This window comes from Erythrolamprus reginae, chromosome 9 (genome assembly GCF_031021105.1).
Source record: "Erythrolamprus reginae isolate rEryReg1 chromosome 9, rEryReg1.hap1, whole genome shotgun sequence".
Taxonomy (NCBI): Eukaryota; Metazoa; Chordata; class Lepidosauria; order Squamata; family Dipsadidae; genus Erythrolamprus; species Erythrolamprus reginae.
Genome location: NC_091958.1, coordinates 50,534,842 through 50,553,136, shown reverse-complemented (window position 1 = coordinate 50,553,136; position 18,295 = coordinate 50,534,842). Strand labels below are relative to the sequence as shown.

The 18,295-nt window shown below is 43.9% G+C and overlaps 2 protein-coding genes across 3 annotated transcripts in view; one reads left to right on the top strand and one right to left on the bottom strand.

Moving 5' to 3' along the window:
• Nucleotides 1–18,295, bottom strand: part of EIF2AK1 (eukaryotic translation initiation factor 2 alpha kinase 1) — a 32,713-nt gene that overhangs the window by 2,750 nt on the left and 11,668 nt on the right. Inside the window, exons 5-11 of one of the 2 annotated variants that reach the window (XM_070761210.1) lie at nt 18,142–18,241; nt 16,859–16,939; nt 15,705–15,903; nt 14,385–14,442; nt 11,833–12,124; nt 10,774–10,882; nt 10,498–10,604 (exon numbers count right to left, since the gene is read on the bottom strand). In XM_070761210.1, coding sequence (XP_070617311.1) covers nt 10,498–10,604; nt 10,774–10,882; nt 11,833–12,124; nt 14,385–14,442; nt 15,705–15,903; nt 16,859–16,939; nt 18,142–18,241 — 946 coding nt within the window. Of the gene's footprint in view, nt 1–10,497; nt 10,605–10,773; nt 10,883–11,832; nt 12,125–14,384; nt 14,445–15,704; nt 15,904–16,858; nt 16,940–18,141; nt 18,242–18,295 lie in introns of both variants that reach the window. The other variant, XM_070761212.1, reaches the window with a different exon arrangement.
• ANKRD61 (ankyrin repeat domain 61) lies at nt 1,191–5,582 on the top strand. The gene is made up of 3 exons (XM_070761910.1): nt 1,191–1,334; nt 3,579–3,622; nt 4,676–5,582. The coding sequence occupies exons 1-3, from the start codon at nt 1,191–1,193 to the stop codon at nt 5,580–5,582; spliced, it is 1,095 nt and encodes a 364-aa protein (XP_070618011.1).

The window sequence follows — 18,295 nt, the reverse complement described above, 5'->3', positions numbered from 1 at the left end:
CTATTTCCTGTATTTTATCTTAGGATGGATATATGGCACGTTTCAATTCAGTTCTTGTGGCTTTACCAACCACGTCTGCTGGAAGTTTGTTCCAAGCATCTACTACTCTTTCGATAAAATAATATTTTCTCACGTTGCTTCTGATCTTTCCCCCAACTAACCTCAGATTGTGCCCCCTTGTTCTTGGGTTCCCTTTCCTATTAAAAACACTTCCCTCCTGAGCCTTATTTAACCCTTTAACAATTTAAATGTTTCGATCATGTCCCCCCCTTTCCCTTCTGTCCTCCGGGCTACACAGATTGAGTTCATGAAGTCTTTCCTGATAAGTTTTATGCTTGAGACCTTCCACCATATTTGTAGCCCGTTCAATTTTATCCATATCTTTTTGTAGGTGAGGTCTCCAGAACTGAACACAGTACAGTGTTCCCTCAATTTTCTTGGGTTCGAACTTCGCGAATAGCCTATACCACGGTTGTTTCAAAAAATATTAATTAAAAAATACTTCGCGTCTTTTTTTCTATACCACGTTTTTTTCCACCCGGTGACATCATACATCATCGGCAAACTAATAATTTTTGCAAATAACAAAAAAAAAAATATTGTTAATAAATAATTACGTTTATAAATATCAGGATCACTAAGTGTCTTATTCAATGGTGAATACCAGTAGTAATGGTGAATAAATGGCTGTTAAGGGAATGGGAAATTATAATTTAGGGGTTTAAAGTGTTAAGGGAAGGTGTGTGATACTACTGTTCATAGCCAAAAATGGTGTATTTACTTCCGCATGTCTACTTCGCGGAAATTCGACTTTCGCGGGCGGTCTCGGAACGCATCCCCCGCGAAAATCGAGGGAACACTGTATACCAAAAATGGGTCTCACCAGCGCGGTATCTCATTGAATGAAGAAGAAATGCAGAGGCTGACCCTCCCCATAAGCCTTAAAACCTTGTCTAGTAGCTCTCCAACAAGCGGAGATGTCAGCCCGAGTTGAATATGACCTCTTGGTGGACGCTATGCAAATCTCTCTCTCTCATTGCTGGCCTGGAAGCTTATAAACCAATGAGATCGTCTCCTAGCTAGTTCCAGAACCAAGCACCATTGTCACAAAGGAAGAATGGCTTCAAACGTAAAGTTCCCAACTGCGTTTTCTCCATGCTCAAAACCACCCGTTTCCCCCCCACCTTAATATGGGTAATTTGATAAGACGCCCCCGCAAATGGGAAAGCGAAACGACGGACACAAGGTTAATCGACGCAATCATGACCAATGACACGGCGATGCTTCAAGAGTTACTGCCGTCCCACTCGGTTTACCAAACGGTTATCTGCCAGGTAAGCCATCTTCCCTGCTCAATCTAATTTTTTTTAAAAAAGACTTAAAATAGAATTTAAAACGTGAGAATGCAGGCGGTCCTTGGTTTATGGCGACCATGGAGTCCCATGTTTCTATTGCTAAGTGCAACATGGCTTAAGGGTGTATTTTTCTCACCGTTTTCGACCTTTCGCGCCACAGAATTCAACAAGTTAATTTGTGGCACAAATTGCTGCAGTTGTTAAGTTAGTCACAGTCATTTAACTGACTTTGCTTGCAATTATTATTATTATTTATTAGATTTGTATGCCACCCCTCTCCGTAGACTCGGGGCGGCTCACAACAGTGATAAAGACAATACATAATGACAAATCTAATAATTAGAATCTAAAATAACAATAGTACATTTAAAAAGTCTAAAAAGCAAGGAACCCCAATATAAAAAACATACATACAGTCATATCATGCATAAAACTACATAGGCAGGGGGAGATATTATTATTATATTGATTTGATTTGATTTGATTTGACTTGATTTGTATGCCGCCCCTCTCCGTAGACTCGGGGCGGCTCACAGCAATAATAAACAATATATAACAAACCTAAAAATTTAAGAGAAACACTAAAAACCCCATTATTAAAAGCAAACATACACACAAACATACCATACATAAACTGTATAGGCCCGGGGGAGATGTTTCAATTCCCCCATGCCTGACGGCAGAGGTGGGTTTTAAGGAGTTTACGAAAGGCAAGGAGGGTGGGGGCAGTTCTAATCTCTGGAGGGAGCTGATTCCAGAGGGTCAGAGCCGCCACAGAGAAGGCTCTTCCCCTGGGTCCTACCAGACGGCATTGTTTAGTCGACGGGACACAGAGAAGGTCAACTCTGGGACCTAACTGGCCGCTGGGATTTGTGCGGGAGAAGGCAGTCTCGCAGATATCCTGGTCCGGTGCCATGAAGGGCTTTATAGGTAATGACCAACACTTTGAATTGTGGGATTTGTGCGGGAGAAGGCAGTCTCGCAGATATCCTGGTCCGGTGCCATGAAGGGCTTTATAGGTAATGACCAACACTTTGAATTGTGACCGGAAACTGATTGGCAACCAATGCAGACTGCGGAGTGTTGGAGTAACATGGGCATATTTGGGAAAGCCCATGATTGCTCTCGTAGCTGCATTCTACACAATCTGAAGTTTCCGAACACTCTTCAAAGGTAGCCCCATGTAGAGAGCGTTACAGTAGTCGAACCTCGAGGTGATGAGGGCATGAGTGACTGTGAGCAACTGGTGTACCAGGCGAACCTGGGCAAACGCCCCCCTCGCCACAGCTGAAAGAAGGTTGAAAGAGTTTTCGGAGAGGGGTGGCATATCAATCCAATAAATAAATAAATAAAGGTTGCAAAAGGAGATCACCTACCCACCCACCTCACATACAGAAGAACACAAAACTGCAACCATTTGGAGTCCCTTACCAAATTGTCCGAATTCTGCTCATTTTTGGTCGTAAAAATGGTCACAAGTCACTTTTTTTGCTGCTGTTTTTAATTTTGAACTGTCACTAAAGAAACTGTTGTTAGTCGAGGACGACCTATACATAAGAATTTTATGCAGCGTGTCCAAAGCTCTTTAAAATGTGATTTTTTTTTACCTGAGCATTTTGACAAACTGTAGAACGACTGTACAATCTGATGCATGTCTACAGTAATTAAAAGTTAAGCTCCATTGACCAACTCTTAGAATTTTAAGTTAAGTGTGACTTAATTCTTAATTCTAATTCCCAAGTAGAATGCTTGGCGGCATAAGAGGGAGACTGTGATCCCGCTGTATAGAACGCTGGTGAGACCATATTTGGAATACTGTGTTCAGTTCTGGAGACCTCACCTACAAAAAGATATGGATGAAATTGAACGGGTCCAAAGACGGGCTACAAAAATGGTGGAAGGTCTTAAGCATAAAACGTATCAGGAAAGACTTCATGAACTCAATTTGTAGAGTCGGAGGGACAGAAGGGAAAGGGGGGACACGATCAAAACGTTTAAATACGTTAAAGGGAAGTGTTTTTAATAGGAAAGTGAACCCAAGAACAAGGAGGCACAATCTGAGGTTAGTTGGGGGAAACATCAAAAGCAATATGACAAAATATTATTTGACTGAAAAAGTAGCAGATGCTTTAACATATTAAATATGTTAAATTGCTCTATTAGCTTACATGCTGCCAAATTATGACTTTTATATATATATATTTTGTTCCCAACTGTCAAAAGAAAAAAGGGAGACTTCTGCAAGACAATACAAATCCTGAACAGAGGTAATATTTTACCAAATGTTAGAATACGGCAAGAACTAGGGGATGCAAAGAATTAGGACCACACTTTTAAATGCCAGTCAATCTAACTTATTGCTTAGGCCAGTGATGGCAAACCTTTTTTTTCTTGGGGGTCAAAAGAGCATGGGCGCGCACTATCAGGCATGCGTGAGTGCCCACACACTTAATTCAATGCCTGGGGAGAGCGAAAACAGCTTCCCTTGCCCCCCCCCCCCCGGAGGCCCTGCTAGGTTGATAGGTAAGGAAAGCGAGTAGAATGCTTGGCTGCATAGCTAGAGGAATAACAAGCAGGAAGAGGGAGATTGTGATCCCGCTGTCTAGAGCGCTGGTGAGATCACATTTGGAATACTGTGTTCAGTTCCGGAGACCTCACCTACAAAAAGATATTGATCAAATTGAAGGGGTCCAAAGACAGGCTACAAAAATGGGGGAAGGTCTTAAGCATAAAACATATCAGGAAAGACTTCATGAACTCAGTCTGTAGAGTCTGGAGGACAGAAGGGAAAGGGGGGACAGGATCAAAACATTTAAATATGTCAAAGGGTTAAATAAGGTCCAGGAGGGAAGTGTTTTTAATAGGAAAGCGAACCCAAGAACAAGGGGGCACAATCTGAGGTTAGTTGGGGGGAAAGATCAGAAGCAACGTGAGAAAATATTATTTGACTGAAAGAGTAGTAAATGCTTGGAACAAACTTCCAGCAGACGTGGTTGGTAAATCCACAGTCACTGAATTTAAACATGCCTGGGATAAACATATCTCCATCCTAAGATAAAATACAGGAAATAGTATAAGGGCAGACTAGATGGACCATGAGGTCCTTTTTCTGCCGTCAATCTTGTATGTTTCTATGTTACTTTTTTCAGGCTAGTTTTAACTTTGAACGGTCGCTAAATAAATCATTGTAAGTCCAGCATGACGTGTACCTGTGTTGTGTGTTGTCTGCAGGCAAAGGGCAGACTGAACGGACCATGAGGTCTTTTTCTGCCGTCAATCTTCTATGTTTCTAAATAATTATTTTATCCCTGCCCGTTTAGTCCCCTTAATTCAGAATGGCCCACGGAGAGCTGCCGTAGAACGGAAGAAAGGAACGACAGCAAGCAACTTCCCATCGAAGCAAAGAAGAGCGTCAAGGACATGCCCAGCGACGCGGCTGGCTGCCACGATCCCCACCCTGTCCATCTGGCCGTAACCATCGGGTGTCACCACCTAATCCCCGCCCTGCTGAAGCGGGGGGCGAGAATAGACGATCGGATGCACGCCAGCCAAACCGCTCTTCACCTCGCTTGCCAAACCCTCAACCACGAAGCCGTTCGGGTGTTACTCTGCTGCGGGGCCCAGGTCAACGCCACCACTCCGGTGACCCGAGAGACCCCGCTCCATCTGGCCGTCCACACTTCATCGTGCAAGGCCGGGGTGGTCCTAGCCGCCGGCGGGCGCTGCGTGGAGCTTCTACTGACGAACGGTGCCGACGTGCGCATGAAAGACTCGAAAGGCCAGGAAGCCCTTCACCACGCTTGCCGAAACGGCCGGGAAGACATTATTGACCTCCTCCTCAACCACGGGGCGGAGGTGAACGCCTTAACGTCGCGAGCGGAGTCGTGCCTTTTCCTGTTCCTGGAGAAAGCCGCCAAGCTGAAGAAGGCCAGCCTTCTCTGGAAGCTGCTAAGCCTATCCTACCCGTTGAACCTCACCAACGCGGAGGGTCGTCTACCCCGACTGCTGGATGACCCCAACTGGGAGCCGTTGAAGGAGGTCCTCCTCCAAGCGTCTTCACAAGTGTGGTCCTTACAGGACATTTGCAAATTCAACATCCGGAAGGTCTACGGAGGGAAGTCGAGAGACTGGCTCAAAGAGGCGATGCCCGTCGAACTCTGGCACTCCGTCTACGCGAGCCAACCATTTTCGTACGCCTCGGAAATCGTCGAAAGGATTTTCGACTGAGAAAAGTTGTCTCTTTCTTTTTTTCTCTCTTTCCCTTCTTTTTAAATCTTTTTTTGTTTTTTTATTTACCTATTAAAAGGAACTGTTATAATTTGGGACACATTATTTGGTTTCCCCCCCTTTGAATTGATATAATCTTGATCCCTGCTGTAAGGGTTAGATACAAATTAAGAACCAGTGGATGTGATTGGAAATTTTTCCTCTTTTTTCTTTTTTCTTTTTCTCTTTAGGCAAGATTTTTTTTTATTTTTCACTCCCATCACATGTTCTGTCGGGCTCTCTGGTAGAATTCTCCCAAAAATTCACAGGAACAAATTTCAGACACACACATTTGAAAATTCAAAACAATGTTCTTTATACTGAAAATTCACTTGAACCAAGCCCTCTTTTGGTATAGCAAAGAGCACTCGTCTCCAAACAAACTCGTAATTTGTACAAGTCCCTTATCAGTTCTGAGATACTTAGCTTGCAGCTGTGAGGCAATTCACAGTCCTCCTTCTTTCACAAAGTGAAACACACTTTGCTCTGGTTTAGTTTCCAAGCGGGGGAAAATCAGCACACAAAAGATCAAAGTCAGTAAAGCAGTCACGAAACACAACGATCAGATAATCCTCCACAATGGCCAAACCCACAGGCTGCTCTTTATAGCAGCCTCACTAATGACCACAGCCCCACCCAACCACAGGTGGCCTCATTTTCTTTGATAATAATCTCTCAGTTGTTGTTGCCTATGCATCGCTCTCCGCACGCGTGGCTGTATCATTAACTCTTGTTCCGAATCCAAGGAGGAGCTAGATAATTGATCTCCTTCTGAGCTGTCTGCCACACTTTCCTCCTCCCTGTCACTCATGTCTTCTTGGTCAGAGGAGCCTTCATCAGCAGATTCCACCGGGGGGGGGGGGAAACAGGCCTGCAGCATGTGGATGTCTCCCCCACATCCACAGTCCTTGGGGCAGGAGCTGGGCCAGAGCTAACCACAACATCACATATGCAAATTAACCTACCATCAATCTTGAAATACGTTACAATAATTATTTCTTTTAACTTTGGTATTCATGATCCATCCAATGCCGCCTCCAATACAATTGACCTCTGGACAAGAATAATTACTCAAATTTCTTATGTGTATTTTTTAAATGCTGTTAACTAATACAATTTTTAAATTGCTTCTTTTCTAGTCGAATCTATTCATTTAGGCCATAGTGCTTCAATCTTCTCCAGGTATCCTTAACAACAAGTTCATAATATTTGCTTACTTTTCTACAGCTTTGAATTTTAATAAGCTGTCTTTCTGTATAGTTTCTTTACTTTTATCCTTTCTTTCTTTCTCTTTGCCAATTATAGAAATTCTCCTATATTTTATAACAGCCCCAATCCTCCTTCCATCTCTGCACAATCCATCACCTTCTCAATAATCTCCTATAGTGAAGGTCAATCCACTGGCTTAGAAACATAGAAAGAAGACTGACGGCAGAAAAAGACCTCATGGTCCATCTAGTCTGCCCTTATACTATTTCCTGTATTTTATCTTACAATGGATATATGTTTATCCCAGGCATGTTTAAATTCAGTTACTGTGGATTTACCAACCACGTCTGCTAGAAGTTTGTTCCAAGGATCTACTACTCTTTCAGTAAAATAATATTTTCTCATGTTGTTTTTGATCTTTCCCCCAACTAACTTCAGATTGTGTCCCCTTGTTCTTGTGTTCACTTTCCTATTAAAAACACTTCCCTCCTGAACCTTATTTAACCCTTTAACATATTTAAATGTTTCGATCATGTCCCCCCTTTTCCTTCTGTCCTCCAGACTATACAGATTGAGTTCATTAAGTCTTTCCTGATACGTTTTATGCTTAAGACCTTCCACCATTCTTGTAGCCCGTCTTTGGACCCGTTCAATTTTGTCAATATCTTTTTGTAGGTGAGGTCTCCAGAACTGAACACAGTACTCCAAATGTGGTCTCACCAGCATTCTATATAGCGGGATCATGATCTCCCTCTTCCTGCTTGTTATACCTCTAGCTATGCAGCCAAGCATTCTACTTGCTTTTCCTACCGCCCGACCACACTGCTCACCCATTTTGAGACTGTCAGAAATCACTCCCCCTAAATCCTTTTCTTCTGAAGTTTTTGCTAACACAGAACTGCCAATACAATACTCAGATTGAGGATTCCTTTTCCCCAAGTGCATTATTTTACATTTGGAAACATTAAACTGCAGTTTCCATTGCTTTGACCGTTTATCTAGTAAAGCTAAATCATTTACCATATTACAGACGCCTCCAGGAATATCAACCCTATTGCACACTTTAGAGTCATCGGCAAATAGGCAAACCTTCCCTACCAAACCTTCCCCTATGTCACTCACAAACATATTAAAAAGAATAGGACCCAGAACAGACCCTTGTGGCACACCGCTTGTAACCTGTCTCTGCTCAGAATACTCGCCATTAACAATAACTCTCTGATGTCTACGCTTCAGCCATCTTGAAATCCACTGAACTATCCAGGGATTAAGTCCAATTTTCACTAATTTATCTATCAGCTCTTTATGTGGAACCGTATCAAAGGCTTTGCTGAAGTCCAGATAGGCAATATCCATGGCACCACCTTCATCCAACACCTTTGTGACATAGTCAGAGAAATCAATGAGATTAGTCTGACACAATTTGCCTTCAGTAAAGCCATGCTGATTTGGGTCCAATAAGTTATTGTTTTTTAGGTGCTGATTTATCCTCTTTTTGAGTAGAGTCTCCATCATTTTAACTACAGTGATCCCTCAATTTTCGCGGCTTCAAACTTCGCGAAACGCTATACCACGGTTTTTCAAAAAATATTAATTAAAAAATACTCCACGGTTTTTTTGCTATACCACGGTTTTTCCCATCCGATGACGTCATACATCATCACCAAGAGTCACTTCTCTGTCTCTTTCTCTTTCTTTCCTGTCATTCTCTGCTTCAATCATTTTCTCATTTCTCTTTTTTCTCCCCTTTTTTCTATCATTTCTCTCTCTCTTCCTTGCACTCTTCTCTCTCTCTCTTTCTTCCTCTCTCTCACTCTCTTCCTTCCTTTCTCATCTTTCTTTCTCTCTCTCTCTATCTTGCTTCTTCCTCTCTCACACTCTCTTCCTCCCTCTCTCATCTCTTTCTTTCTTTCCTTCTCTCTCTTTCTCTATCTCTCCCCCTCTTGCTCTCGAGCGGTGAGCGAGCGGGTGGGAAAACGGTGGGTGACCGGGCGAACGGCGGCCGGGCGAACAGGCGAGCGGCAAGCAAGCGGCCGGGCGAACGGCGGGTGGCCGGGTGAATGACGGGCGAACGGCGGGCGGGCGAGTGCTGGGGGGGGCGGGGGCAGCCGACATTCAAAGCAATCTTTGTCGGCTTCCGCACTTTCGTCGCTCCCTGCCTAATTTCAAGCCCGGCTCCTTGTGCTGCCTTGAAAAAGGGTGCGTGGGGGTAGTTTTTGGCTGTCCATAGCCAAAAATGGTGTTTTTACTTCTGCGCCGCTATATCGCGGAAAATCGATTTTCGCGGGAGGTCTTGGAACGTAACCCCCACGAAAATCGAGGGATCACTGTATAACTGATGTCAAGCTAACTGGCCTGTAGTTACCAGCTTCTTCTCTAGGCTTTCCACTCTCATATCTTCCTCATCCTCTGACTAGGACCACTTACCCCATTGTCATATCAGCCCTTCTAGTGGTTCCTCAGGTTCACTCAGGTCACTTTCTCCCTCACCCTCGCTCTCTGCTTCAGCTGGCAACCCCCCTGGCCCAGGGTGTCCAGTGGGGCCTGGCCCATCCTCCTCAGAATCTGACATGACCTGGGGTGGACAAGGAGCACTCGCAACAGGTACCCACAGGTAAAGCCCTACATGGCACCAGACCAGATTACTTACGGGACCGCCTTCTGCCGCACAAATCCCAGTGGCCAATTAGGTCCCACAGAGTTGGCCGTCTCCACGTCCCATCAACCAGATAATGTCATCTGGTGAGGCCTAGGGGAAGAGCCTTCTCTGTGGCGGCCCCGGCCCTCTGGAATCAGCTCCCTCCAGAGATTCGCATTGCCACCACCCTTCTCGCCTTTCACAAGACTCTTAAGACTCCACCTATGTTGCCAGGCAGGGGGCAGCTAAATCATGCTCCCCCCCCCCCCCCACGGACCATTAAATGTTACGTGTGGATGTGACTGAGTTGTTTGACTATTTTTTAATGTAGTGGGATCTTAGCTTGTAGTTTGTTTTTGTATTGTACCCTGTTAGCCACCCCGAGTCTTCAGAGAAGGGCGGCATACAAGTCTAAATAATAATAATAATAATAATAATAATAATAATAATAATAATAATAATTATTATTATTATTATTATTATTATTATTCTGCCGCACAAATCCCAGCGACTGATTAGGTCCCACAGAGTTGGCCTTCTCCGGGTCCCGTCAACTAAACAATGCCATTTGGCAAGACCCAGGGGAAAAGCCTTCTCTGTGGCGGCCCCGACCCTCTGGAACCAGCTCCCCCGGGAGATTAGAACTGCCCCCCACCCTCCTCGCCTTTCGTAAACTCTTCAAAACCCACCTCTGCCGTCAGGCATGGGGGAATTGAAACATCTCCCCCCGGGACTATACAGTTTATGTACGGTATGTTTGTGTGTATGTTTGCTTTTAATAATGGGTTTTTTAGTGTTTCTCTTAAATTATTAGGTTTGTTATATATTGTTTATTATTGCTGTGAGCCGCCCCGAGTCTACGGAGAGGGGCAGCATACAAATCTAATAAATGAATGAATGAATGAATGAATGAATGAAGGAAGGAAGGAAGGAATATAATAATAATAATAATAATAATAATAATAATAATAATAATAATAATAATAACCTGCTCCTGCCAGTAGGGCTTGGAGGGAGTATTTGACTTACTTTAATGTCCCGGTGCATGACTCCATTAGTGTGGATATAGTACACGCCTTCTAGCAGCTCCTGGAAAATCTTTAAGGTCCAGTGTTTCTCGATATGATGATAAGGATCTTTTAAAAACATTTAAAAAAAAACAACAGTTTTTGCATGGGCAGTGCTGCAATGTCTTTATAACAGCTTGTTTACGAGATTGTGTTAAAATACATTGTTTTGGTTTTTAAAGAGAAGCAAGCAAGCATTTTGTTCCCCAGAAAGAGATGCTTAGGCTTTAAGACTTACTCCAGGCATCGGATGCTCTCAGAGAGGAGTCATTTCTGGCGGCAATCCAGTCGCACAAGGAGGTCTCACACAGTTGCATCTGTATGTGAAGCATCAGGTGATATTCGGTCTAAAGAAGGAAAGAGGGAGGTTGAGTGGCACCTCTACTTACTAACTTAATTCGTTCCGTGATCAGGTTCTTAAGTAGAAAAGTTCGTAAGAAGGAGCAATTTTCCCCATAGGAATCAATGTAAAGCAAATAATGCGTGTGATTGGGGAAACCACAGGGAGGGTGGAGGCCCTGTGTCCTCCCAGGAGATTCCTAGAGAGGCCCCATGGAGGCTTCTCCCCGCCTTTTCTGGCCCTGTTTCCTCCCAGGAGATTCCTAGAGAGGCCCCACGGAGGCTTCTCCCTGCCTTTTCTGGCCCTGTTTCCTCCAAGGAGATTCCTAGAGAGGCCCCACGGAGGCTTCTCCCTGCCTTTTCTGTCCCTGTTTCCTCCCAGGAGATTCCTAGAGAGGCCCCACGGAGGCTTCTCCCCGCCTTTTCCGGCCCTGTTTCCTCCCAGATTCCTAGAGAGGCCCCACAGAGGTTTCTCTCCGCCTTTTCCGGCCGTTTCCTCCCAGGAGATTCCTAGAGCGGCCCCACGGAGGCTCTTCCCTGCCTTTTCCGGGCCTGTTTCCTCCCAGGAGATCCTAGAGAGGCCCCACAGAGGCTCCTCCTCGCCTTTTCCGGCCCTGTTTCCTCCCAGGAGATTCCTGGAGAGACTCCACAGAGGCTTCTCCCTGCCTTTTCCGGCCCTGTTTCCTCCCAGGAGATTCCTAGAGAGGCCCCACAGAGGCTTCTCCCCGCCTTTTCCGGCCCTGTTTCCTCCCAGGAGATTCCTAGAGAGGCCCCACAGAGGCTTCTCCCCGCCTTTCCCGGCCCTGTTTTCAAGCTGCATAGGCCTGGATAGAACAGCTCCCCATTCAGATGCCATCCCACGAAGGAATGACATTTCAGAATGAAAGACGGGTTCTGCATTTACAAAGTTGTGCTTAAAACTGTTCCGCAGAAGTGCCGGAATGTAATTTGTATTTACCGTACAAGGCTGGGGTGAAGATCTCTCCTCATTTGAGTCTACATCACTGCTAGAATCGTTCGCGTTGGTATGGTCCCCGTTTTCATCGCAGCAACGTAAGAGCGAGGCCTGGTTTCCATTGTCCCTTGTTCCGTTGCTCGTGTCATTGACACAACTGCTGCTGTATGTCCCAGGGGGAAGCGTGCAAAAGTTCCCTTCGCTTCCTTTAGAATTTCTGCTGAAAGAATCTTCCGAGGTCTGATTGGCAAAGATGATGGAACTGTCTTCCATTTCTTGAATGCAACTCTGGTCCCTGTTAATTAATTTATATATAGATAGATCTATCCTAGTCTCCCTTAATTTTCAAATTCAGCAAAAACATGTGACATACACACACATGCACACACACATGTATATACACAAACATACATACATACATATATACATACATACGTATGTATGTAACATATTTTTGCTGATAATGAAAAGGAAACATAGAAACATAGAAGACTGAAGGCAGAAAACACCCCACATGGTCCGTCTAGTCTGCCCTTATACTATTTCCTGTATTTTATCTTACAATGGATCTATGTTTATCCCAGGCATGTTTAAATTCAGTTACTGTGGATTTGCCAACCACGTCTGCTGGAAGTTTGTTCCAAGGATCTACTACTCTTTCAGTAAAATAATATTTTCTCATGTTGCCTTTGATCTTTCCCCCAACTAACTTCAGATTGTGTCCCTTTGTTCTTGTGTTCACTTTCCTATTAAAAACACTTCCCTCCTGAACCTTATTTAACCCTTAAATGTTTCGATCATGTATGACTATAAATCTATTTTGGGTTTATTTGCCCTCATCAGGTAGCCACACCCTTACTGGGATTTGAACCTGGGGCTCTGCCTTGTAAGGCAGTGGCCTTAGTCTCTAGGCTACAACCTCACCTCTTGTATCAGCTTTACAAGGTAAGGGTGATTCGACAAAAATGATATACAGTGATCCCTCTATTATCGCGAGGGTTCCGTTCCAAGACCCCTTGCGATAATCGATTTTTCGCGATGTAGGGTTGCGGAAGTAAAAACACCATCTGCGCATGCGCGCCCTTTTTTCTATGGCCGCGCATGCGTAGATGGTGCCCACGCAAAGGGGAAACCCCGATTCGGCTCCTCGCTGCTGCTGCGCTACCGAGCAGATCAGCTGCTGGGCGGCCGAAGGAACCTTCCCTGGGTCTTCCCCCTCTTGCTGGCGGGCGGGCGAGCGGCGGGCATCAGCGAGGAGCCGGGGTTTCCCCTTTGCGTGGGCGGCCGGGAAGACCCAGGTTGGGGGTTTGGGGGGGTGCTGGGAAGCCCCCCAGGCCGGCTGTGACCTTTTAAAACAGCCGCGCCGCTTCCCAGCTGACTCCCGAAGCCAAACCCGGAAGTGGTTTTTTTTTTAAATTAATTTTTTTTTAATCGCGATATAGCGTTTCGCGAAGATCGAGATCGCGAAACTCGAGGGATCACTGTATATGTATGTGTTTTCATTATCAGCAAAAATATGTTACACACACACTGTATTTTTTTGGAGTATAAGACACACCTTAGTTTTTGGGGAGGAAAATACATGAAAAAAATCTACCTACCAGGTATTCATCTGGCTAGTGTCCTTAGTCTGGTCAGCTTCAACACATTATTTTATCCTCTGGTTAGGGCGGGAAAAAAATCTTGGGAAGGAGTAGCAATGAAAAAAAGCCTGCAAAGACTTAGGGTTGGAAAAAACATTATTCAGAGAGTAACAATGAAAAAGCCTGGGAGGATAGTTACCATTTCATTAGGGCTGGGGTGGGGGGAAGCTTCAGAAAAGCTACATATGGGTCCCGTCAACTAAAGAATGTCGCTTGGCGGGACCCAGGGGAAGAGCCTTCTCTGTGGCGGCCCCGGCCCTCTGGAACCAACTCCCCCCAAAGATTAGAATTGCCCCCACCCTCCTTGCCTTTCGTAAGCTGCTTAAAACCCACCTCTGCCGTCAGGCATGGGGGAATTGAGATCCTCTTCCCCCTAGGCCTTTACAATTCTATGCATGGTATGTCTGTATGTATGTTTGGTTTTTTATATTAATGGGTTTTTAATTGTTCCTAACATCAGACTACTATTGTACACTGCTTTATTGTTGCTGTTAGCCGCCCCGAGTCTCCGGAGAGGGGCGGCATACAAATCCAATAAGTAAGTAAGTAAGTAAGTAAATAAGAAAGTAAAGTAAAGTAAAGTAAAGTAAAGTAAAGTAAAGTAAAGTAAAGTAAAGTAAAGTAAAGTAAAGTAAAGTAAAGTAAAGTAAAGTAAAGTAAATAAATAAATAAATAAATAAGATGCACTCAAATTTTCAACCTCTTGTTTGGGGGGGGGAAAGGTGTATCTTATATTTCGAAAAATACAGTATATATCCCATCCATCCAATCATCCATCCATACAACATCAAGCTAGGGAAGGACGCCATAAACCCTTTCCAGCTCCCAAATTATTTTGTTTATTAAAAATAATTTGTTTTGGGGTTGTTTTTTAAATGAGGCAATTTTTTGGTGGAGTCTTAGAATACATACTCGGAATTTCCTGGCTCCGATGACATTTTGAGAGACGGAAGATCCAAGGTTAAGCCACCTGCAATGTAGAAACAGGAAACTTCATAAAGACAATTTTATAATGCCATCTTCATATGAGACGGACTAGGTCAGTGATGGCCAGAGGTCTTCAAACTTGGCAACTTTAAGACTTGCGGACTTCAATTCCCAGAATTCTCCAGCCAGCTGGGGAGTTGAAGTACGCAAGTCTTAAAGTCGCCAAGTTTGGGGACCCTTGGTGATGGCGAATTTACCATATTTGCTGGCACACAAGCTGTGCAAGTGTATGCTGGCCATTTGATTTTTGGCTCGTATAGAGGGCGTTTTTGGCTTCCAGAGAGCCTCCAGGGGGATGGGGGAGGGCGTTTTTATCCTCCCCCAGCTCTAGGGAAGCCTTTGAAGCTGGGGGAGGGTGAAACACGAGCCTACTAGGCCCACCAGAAGTTGAGAAAAGGCCATTTCTGGCCTTCAGAGGGCAGGGGAAGCAGTTTTCGCCCTCTTCAGGCATTGAATAATGAGTGTGGGCACTCATGCACGCACGATAGCACGCGTGCATGCTCTTTCAGCACCCAAGGGAAAAAAGGTTTGCCATCACTGGACTAGGTGAATATCAAATTGGATTTTACTGTTGTTGCGAGCGGAATGCAATTGATATATTGGGGCCATCATAGGACATGTGGGCAGGTCAGCTAAACCAGCTGTATGCATTTAATCAATCAATCAATAAATAAAATTGAGTGGGTGGCATGAAACCAGAGTACCTCCGGAACCGCCTGCTACCGCACGAATCCCAGTGACCGATAAGGTCTCACAGAGTTGGCCTTCTCTGGGTCCTGTCGACTAAACAATGTCGTTTGGCGGGCCCCAGGGGAAGAGCCTTCTCTTTGGCGGCCCCGGCCCTCTGGAACCAACTCCCCCCGGAGATTAGAACTGCCCCCACCCTCCCTGTCTTTCGTAAACTACTCAAGACTCACTTATACCGCCAGGCATGGGGGAGTTGAGACACCTTTCCCCCAGGCTTCTTTTTTTTATACATTGTTTTATGTTTGGTATGAATGTGCTGTTTGGTTTTTTTAAATAATGATAGGGTTTTATATGTTTTTTAATATTAGATTTGTTCCACTGCTATATTGTTTTTATTACTGTTGTGAGCCGCCCTGAGTCTTCGGAGAGGGGTGGCAAACAAACAAACAAACAAACAAACAAAATAAAATAAACAAACAAACATAAATATAAATATAAAAATATAAATAAATAAATAAACAAACAAACAAATAAATAAATAAACCTGCTGCAAATTACTCAAGGTCAGGCAGATGAGACGAGTGGTAGAGATATGGGACGGATGGATGGGCGGGCAGGCGGATGGACAGACGGACAAACAGACAAATAAATGCTCCCCTTTTGAACTTGCTGGCTGAACGTGTTCCATCCAAGCCGTGTGATAACCTACAATATTGGGATGCTGCAGCTGAGCCAAAACTTTCACTTCCCGTAGGACCTACAGAAAAATCAGAGAAGATTTATCACAAGAGTCAAACTGTTTACTGCTCTTTTCTACAAAAGTGTTGTCGTTATTTCTCTACAACTGGTTCCTAAATTGCCAAACTATAGATTCTGGTATCTTGTCAAGTCCTGCTGTGTAGCTATGTATATCCGGACAGAGCGATGGGAAAGACTCCTGAAGAGCTGGGCGACATCTCCTTCTAACCAACTCAACTGACATTGTATTGGGAGTACAAGCTAGAAGTAGTGGACGGGGTTAATTGGCAGGAAGTGTCAAAGTCAAAAGTGGGAGGAGCTCCCTAGTTTCTGTTTTCTCTCTCTCTCCATTCTTCTTGCCAGAAATACAGTATTCCCTCGATTTTCGCGGGGGATGCGTTCCAAGACCGCCCACGAAAGTCGAATTTCCGTGAAGTCGAGATGCGGAAGTAAATACACCATTTTTGGCTATGGACAGTATCCCAAGCCTTCCCTTAACACTTTAAACCCCTAAATTACCATTTCCCATTCCCTTAACAACCATTTACTGCTACTCACCATTAAATAAGACACTTAGTGACCCTGATATTTATAAACATAATTATTTATTAACAATAATTATTTTTTTTGTTATTTATTTGCAAAAATTATTAGTTTGGCAATGACATATGACATCATTGGGTGGGAAAAACCGTGGTATAGGGAAAAACCCGCGAAGTATTTTTTAATTAATATTTTTTGAAAAACCGTGGTATAGGCTATTCGCGAAGTTTGAACTCGCGAAAATCGAGGGAACACTGTACAGGAATTTTGGGGGTAGCAGATGTTTGAAGTGAGGCAATAAAATAGCCAGGTTTCTGCTTGCAAATTTACAGATTTCCTCTGACATGAAACACTGACTATTCTCGGACCGTGAACCGTGAAACACCTGTCTTTGCAAAAACCCCTCCAGCCAATTTAAAATAAGACCATACCTTCATGCAATCTCGTTTGGTGGCTTTCTTAATCAGGATTTTTTTAATCGCGTAGAATTGACCGTCGAGTTTATTTCTGACCTAAAAGGAGATCAATAAGACAGGTGGACGTAAGGGGAATTTAGAATGAAAGGTGACATGTCCTTTTTGCAAAATAATAGTAATAACAATACTGGAACTTGTGCCAGAACTACCATCTACCAGTGCCAAAGAACTGGTGGGATCATAAGCCCAAAAAAGTGGTCGAAAATGAGCAAGAAAAACTACTGTGGGACGTCCGACTTCAGACTGACCGAATTCTGAAGCATAACACACCAGACATCCTGATTGTGGAGAAAAAGATCATCGACCTCGCAATCCCAGGAGACAGCAGAATTGAGGAGAAGCAGCTAGAGAAATTAGTGAAATACGAAGATCTAAAAATCGAGCTGCAACGACTCTGGCATAAGCCCATGAAAGTGGACCCAGTGGTACTTGGCACGCTGGGCGCAGTGCCAAAGGATCTCAGCGGACATTTAAAAACCATCGGAATTGACAAAATCTCCATCTGTCAATTGCAAAACGCCACTTTACTGGGATCGGCAAACATAATTCGCCGCTACATCACTCAGTCCTAGGTGCTTGGAAAGCGCCCGACTGGTGATGAAATACGAAATCCAGCAGAGTGATCTTGTTTGCTGTGTTGTATTGATGATAATGATGATAATAATAATAACGACAACAACAGCAACACATCACATAATCCTAGGGGCTTAGGAAGTGTTTGACTTGTGATATTGTGATACAAAATCCAGCATATCAATCTCATTTGCTGTGTATTACTGTTTTTTGTGAATAAAATAACAACAACAATGACTTCACAAACGTGCAGTTGGGATGGGACGTAAATGAAACAAATAAATATCAACTTCCAGATTCAGAATATGGCCTTGGGTGGCAAATTGAGAGAAAGACATTGTGACATCGTTGCCCAAACAATGCAAATTTGATAATTCAGCAAATCCAACAATTTGTGTTTTTAAAAGCATATTCTTGCATCGTATTCTATAAGTTTGCACAGAATAAAATCTTAAGATATCATATTTTTCAGCGTATAAGACGCAGCTAGATTTTTGGGAGAAAAACAAGAAAAAAAATCTGCCTCTGCTTCCTAATTTTTCCCAAAAACCAAATTTTCACCCTCTTTTAAGGGGGGGGGGAGGAGTGTGTCTTATACTCTCCATTTAATTATAAGTGATGCTAATGTGCTTGATTTTAGTTATCAGTCAGTCAATTATAAATACCTTATACACTGTTCCGTAGCCTCCTTTCCCGAGCCTCGAAATCTCATCAAATTCGTTAACGTAACGAGAAGTCTGCGCTTCAAAGAGGGTCTCGTTCTCCCTGGTTTTTAAAAGAGTGTATTAATATGGAGTTGTTATTAAACATATTAAAAAG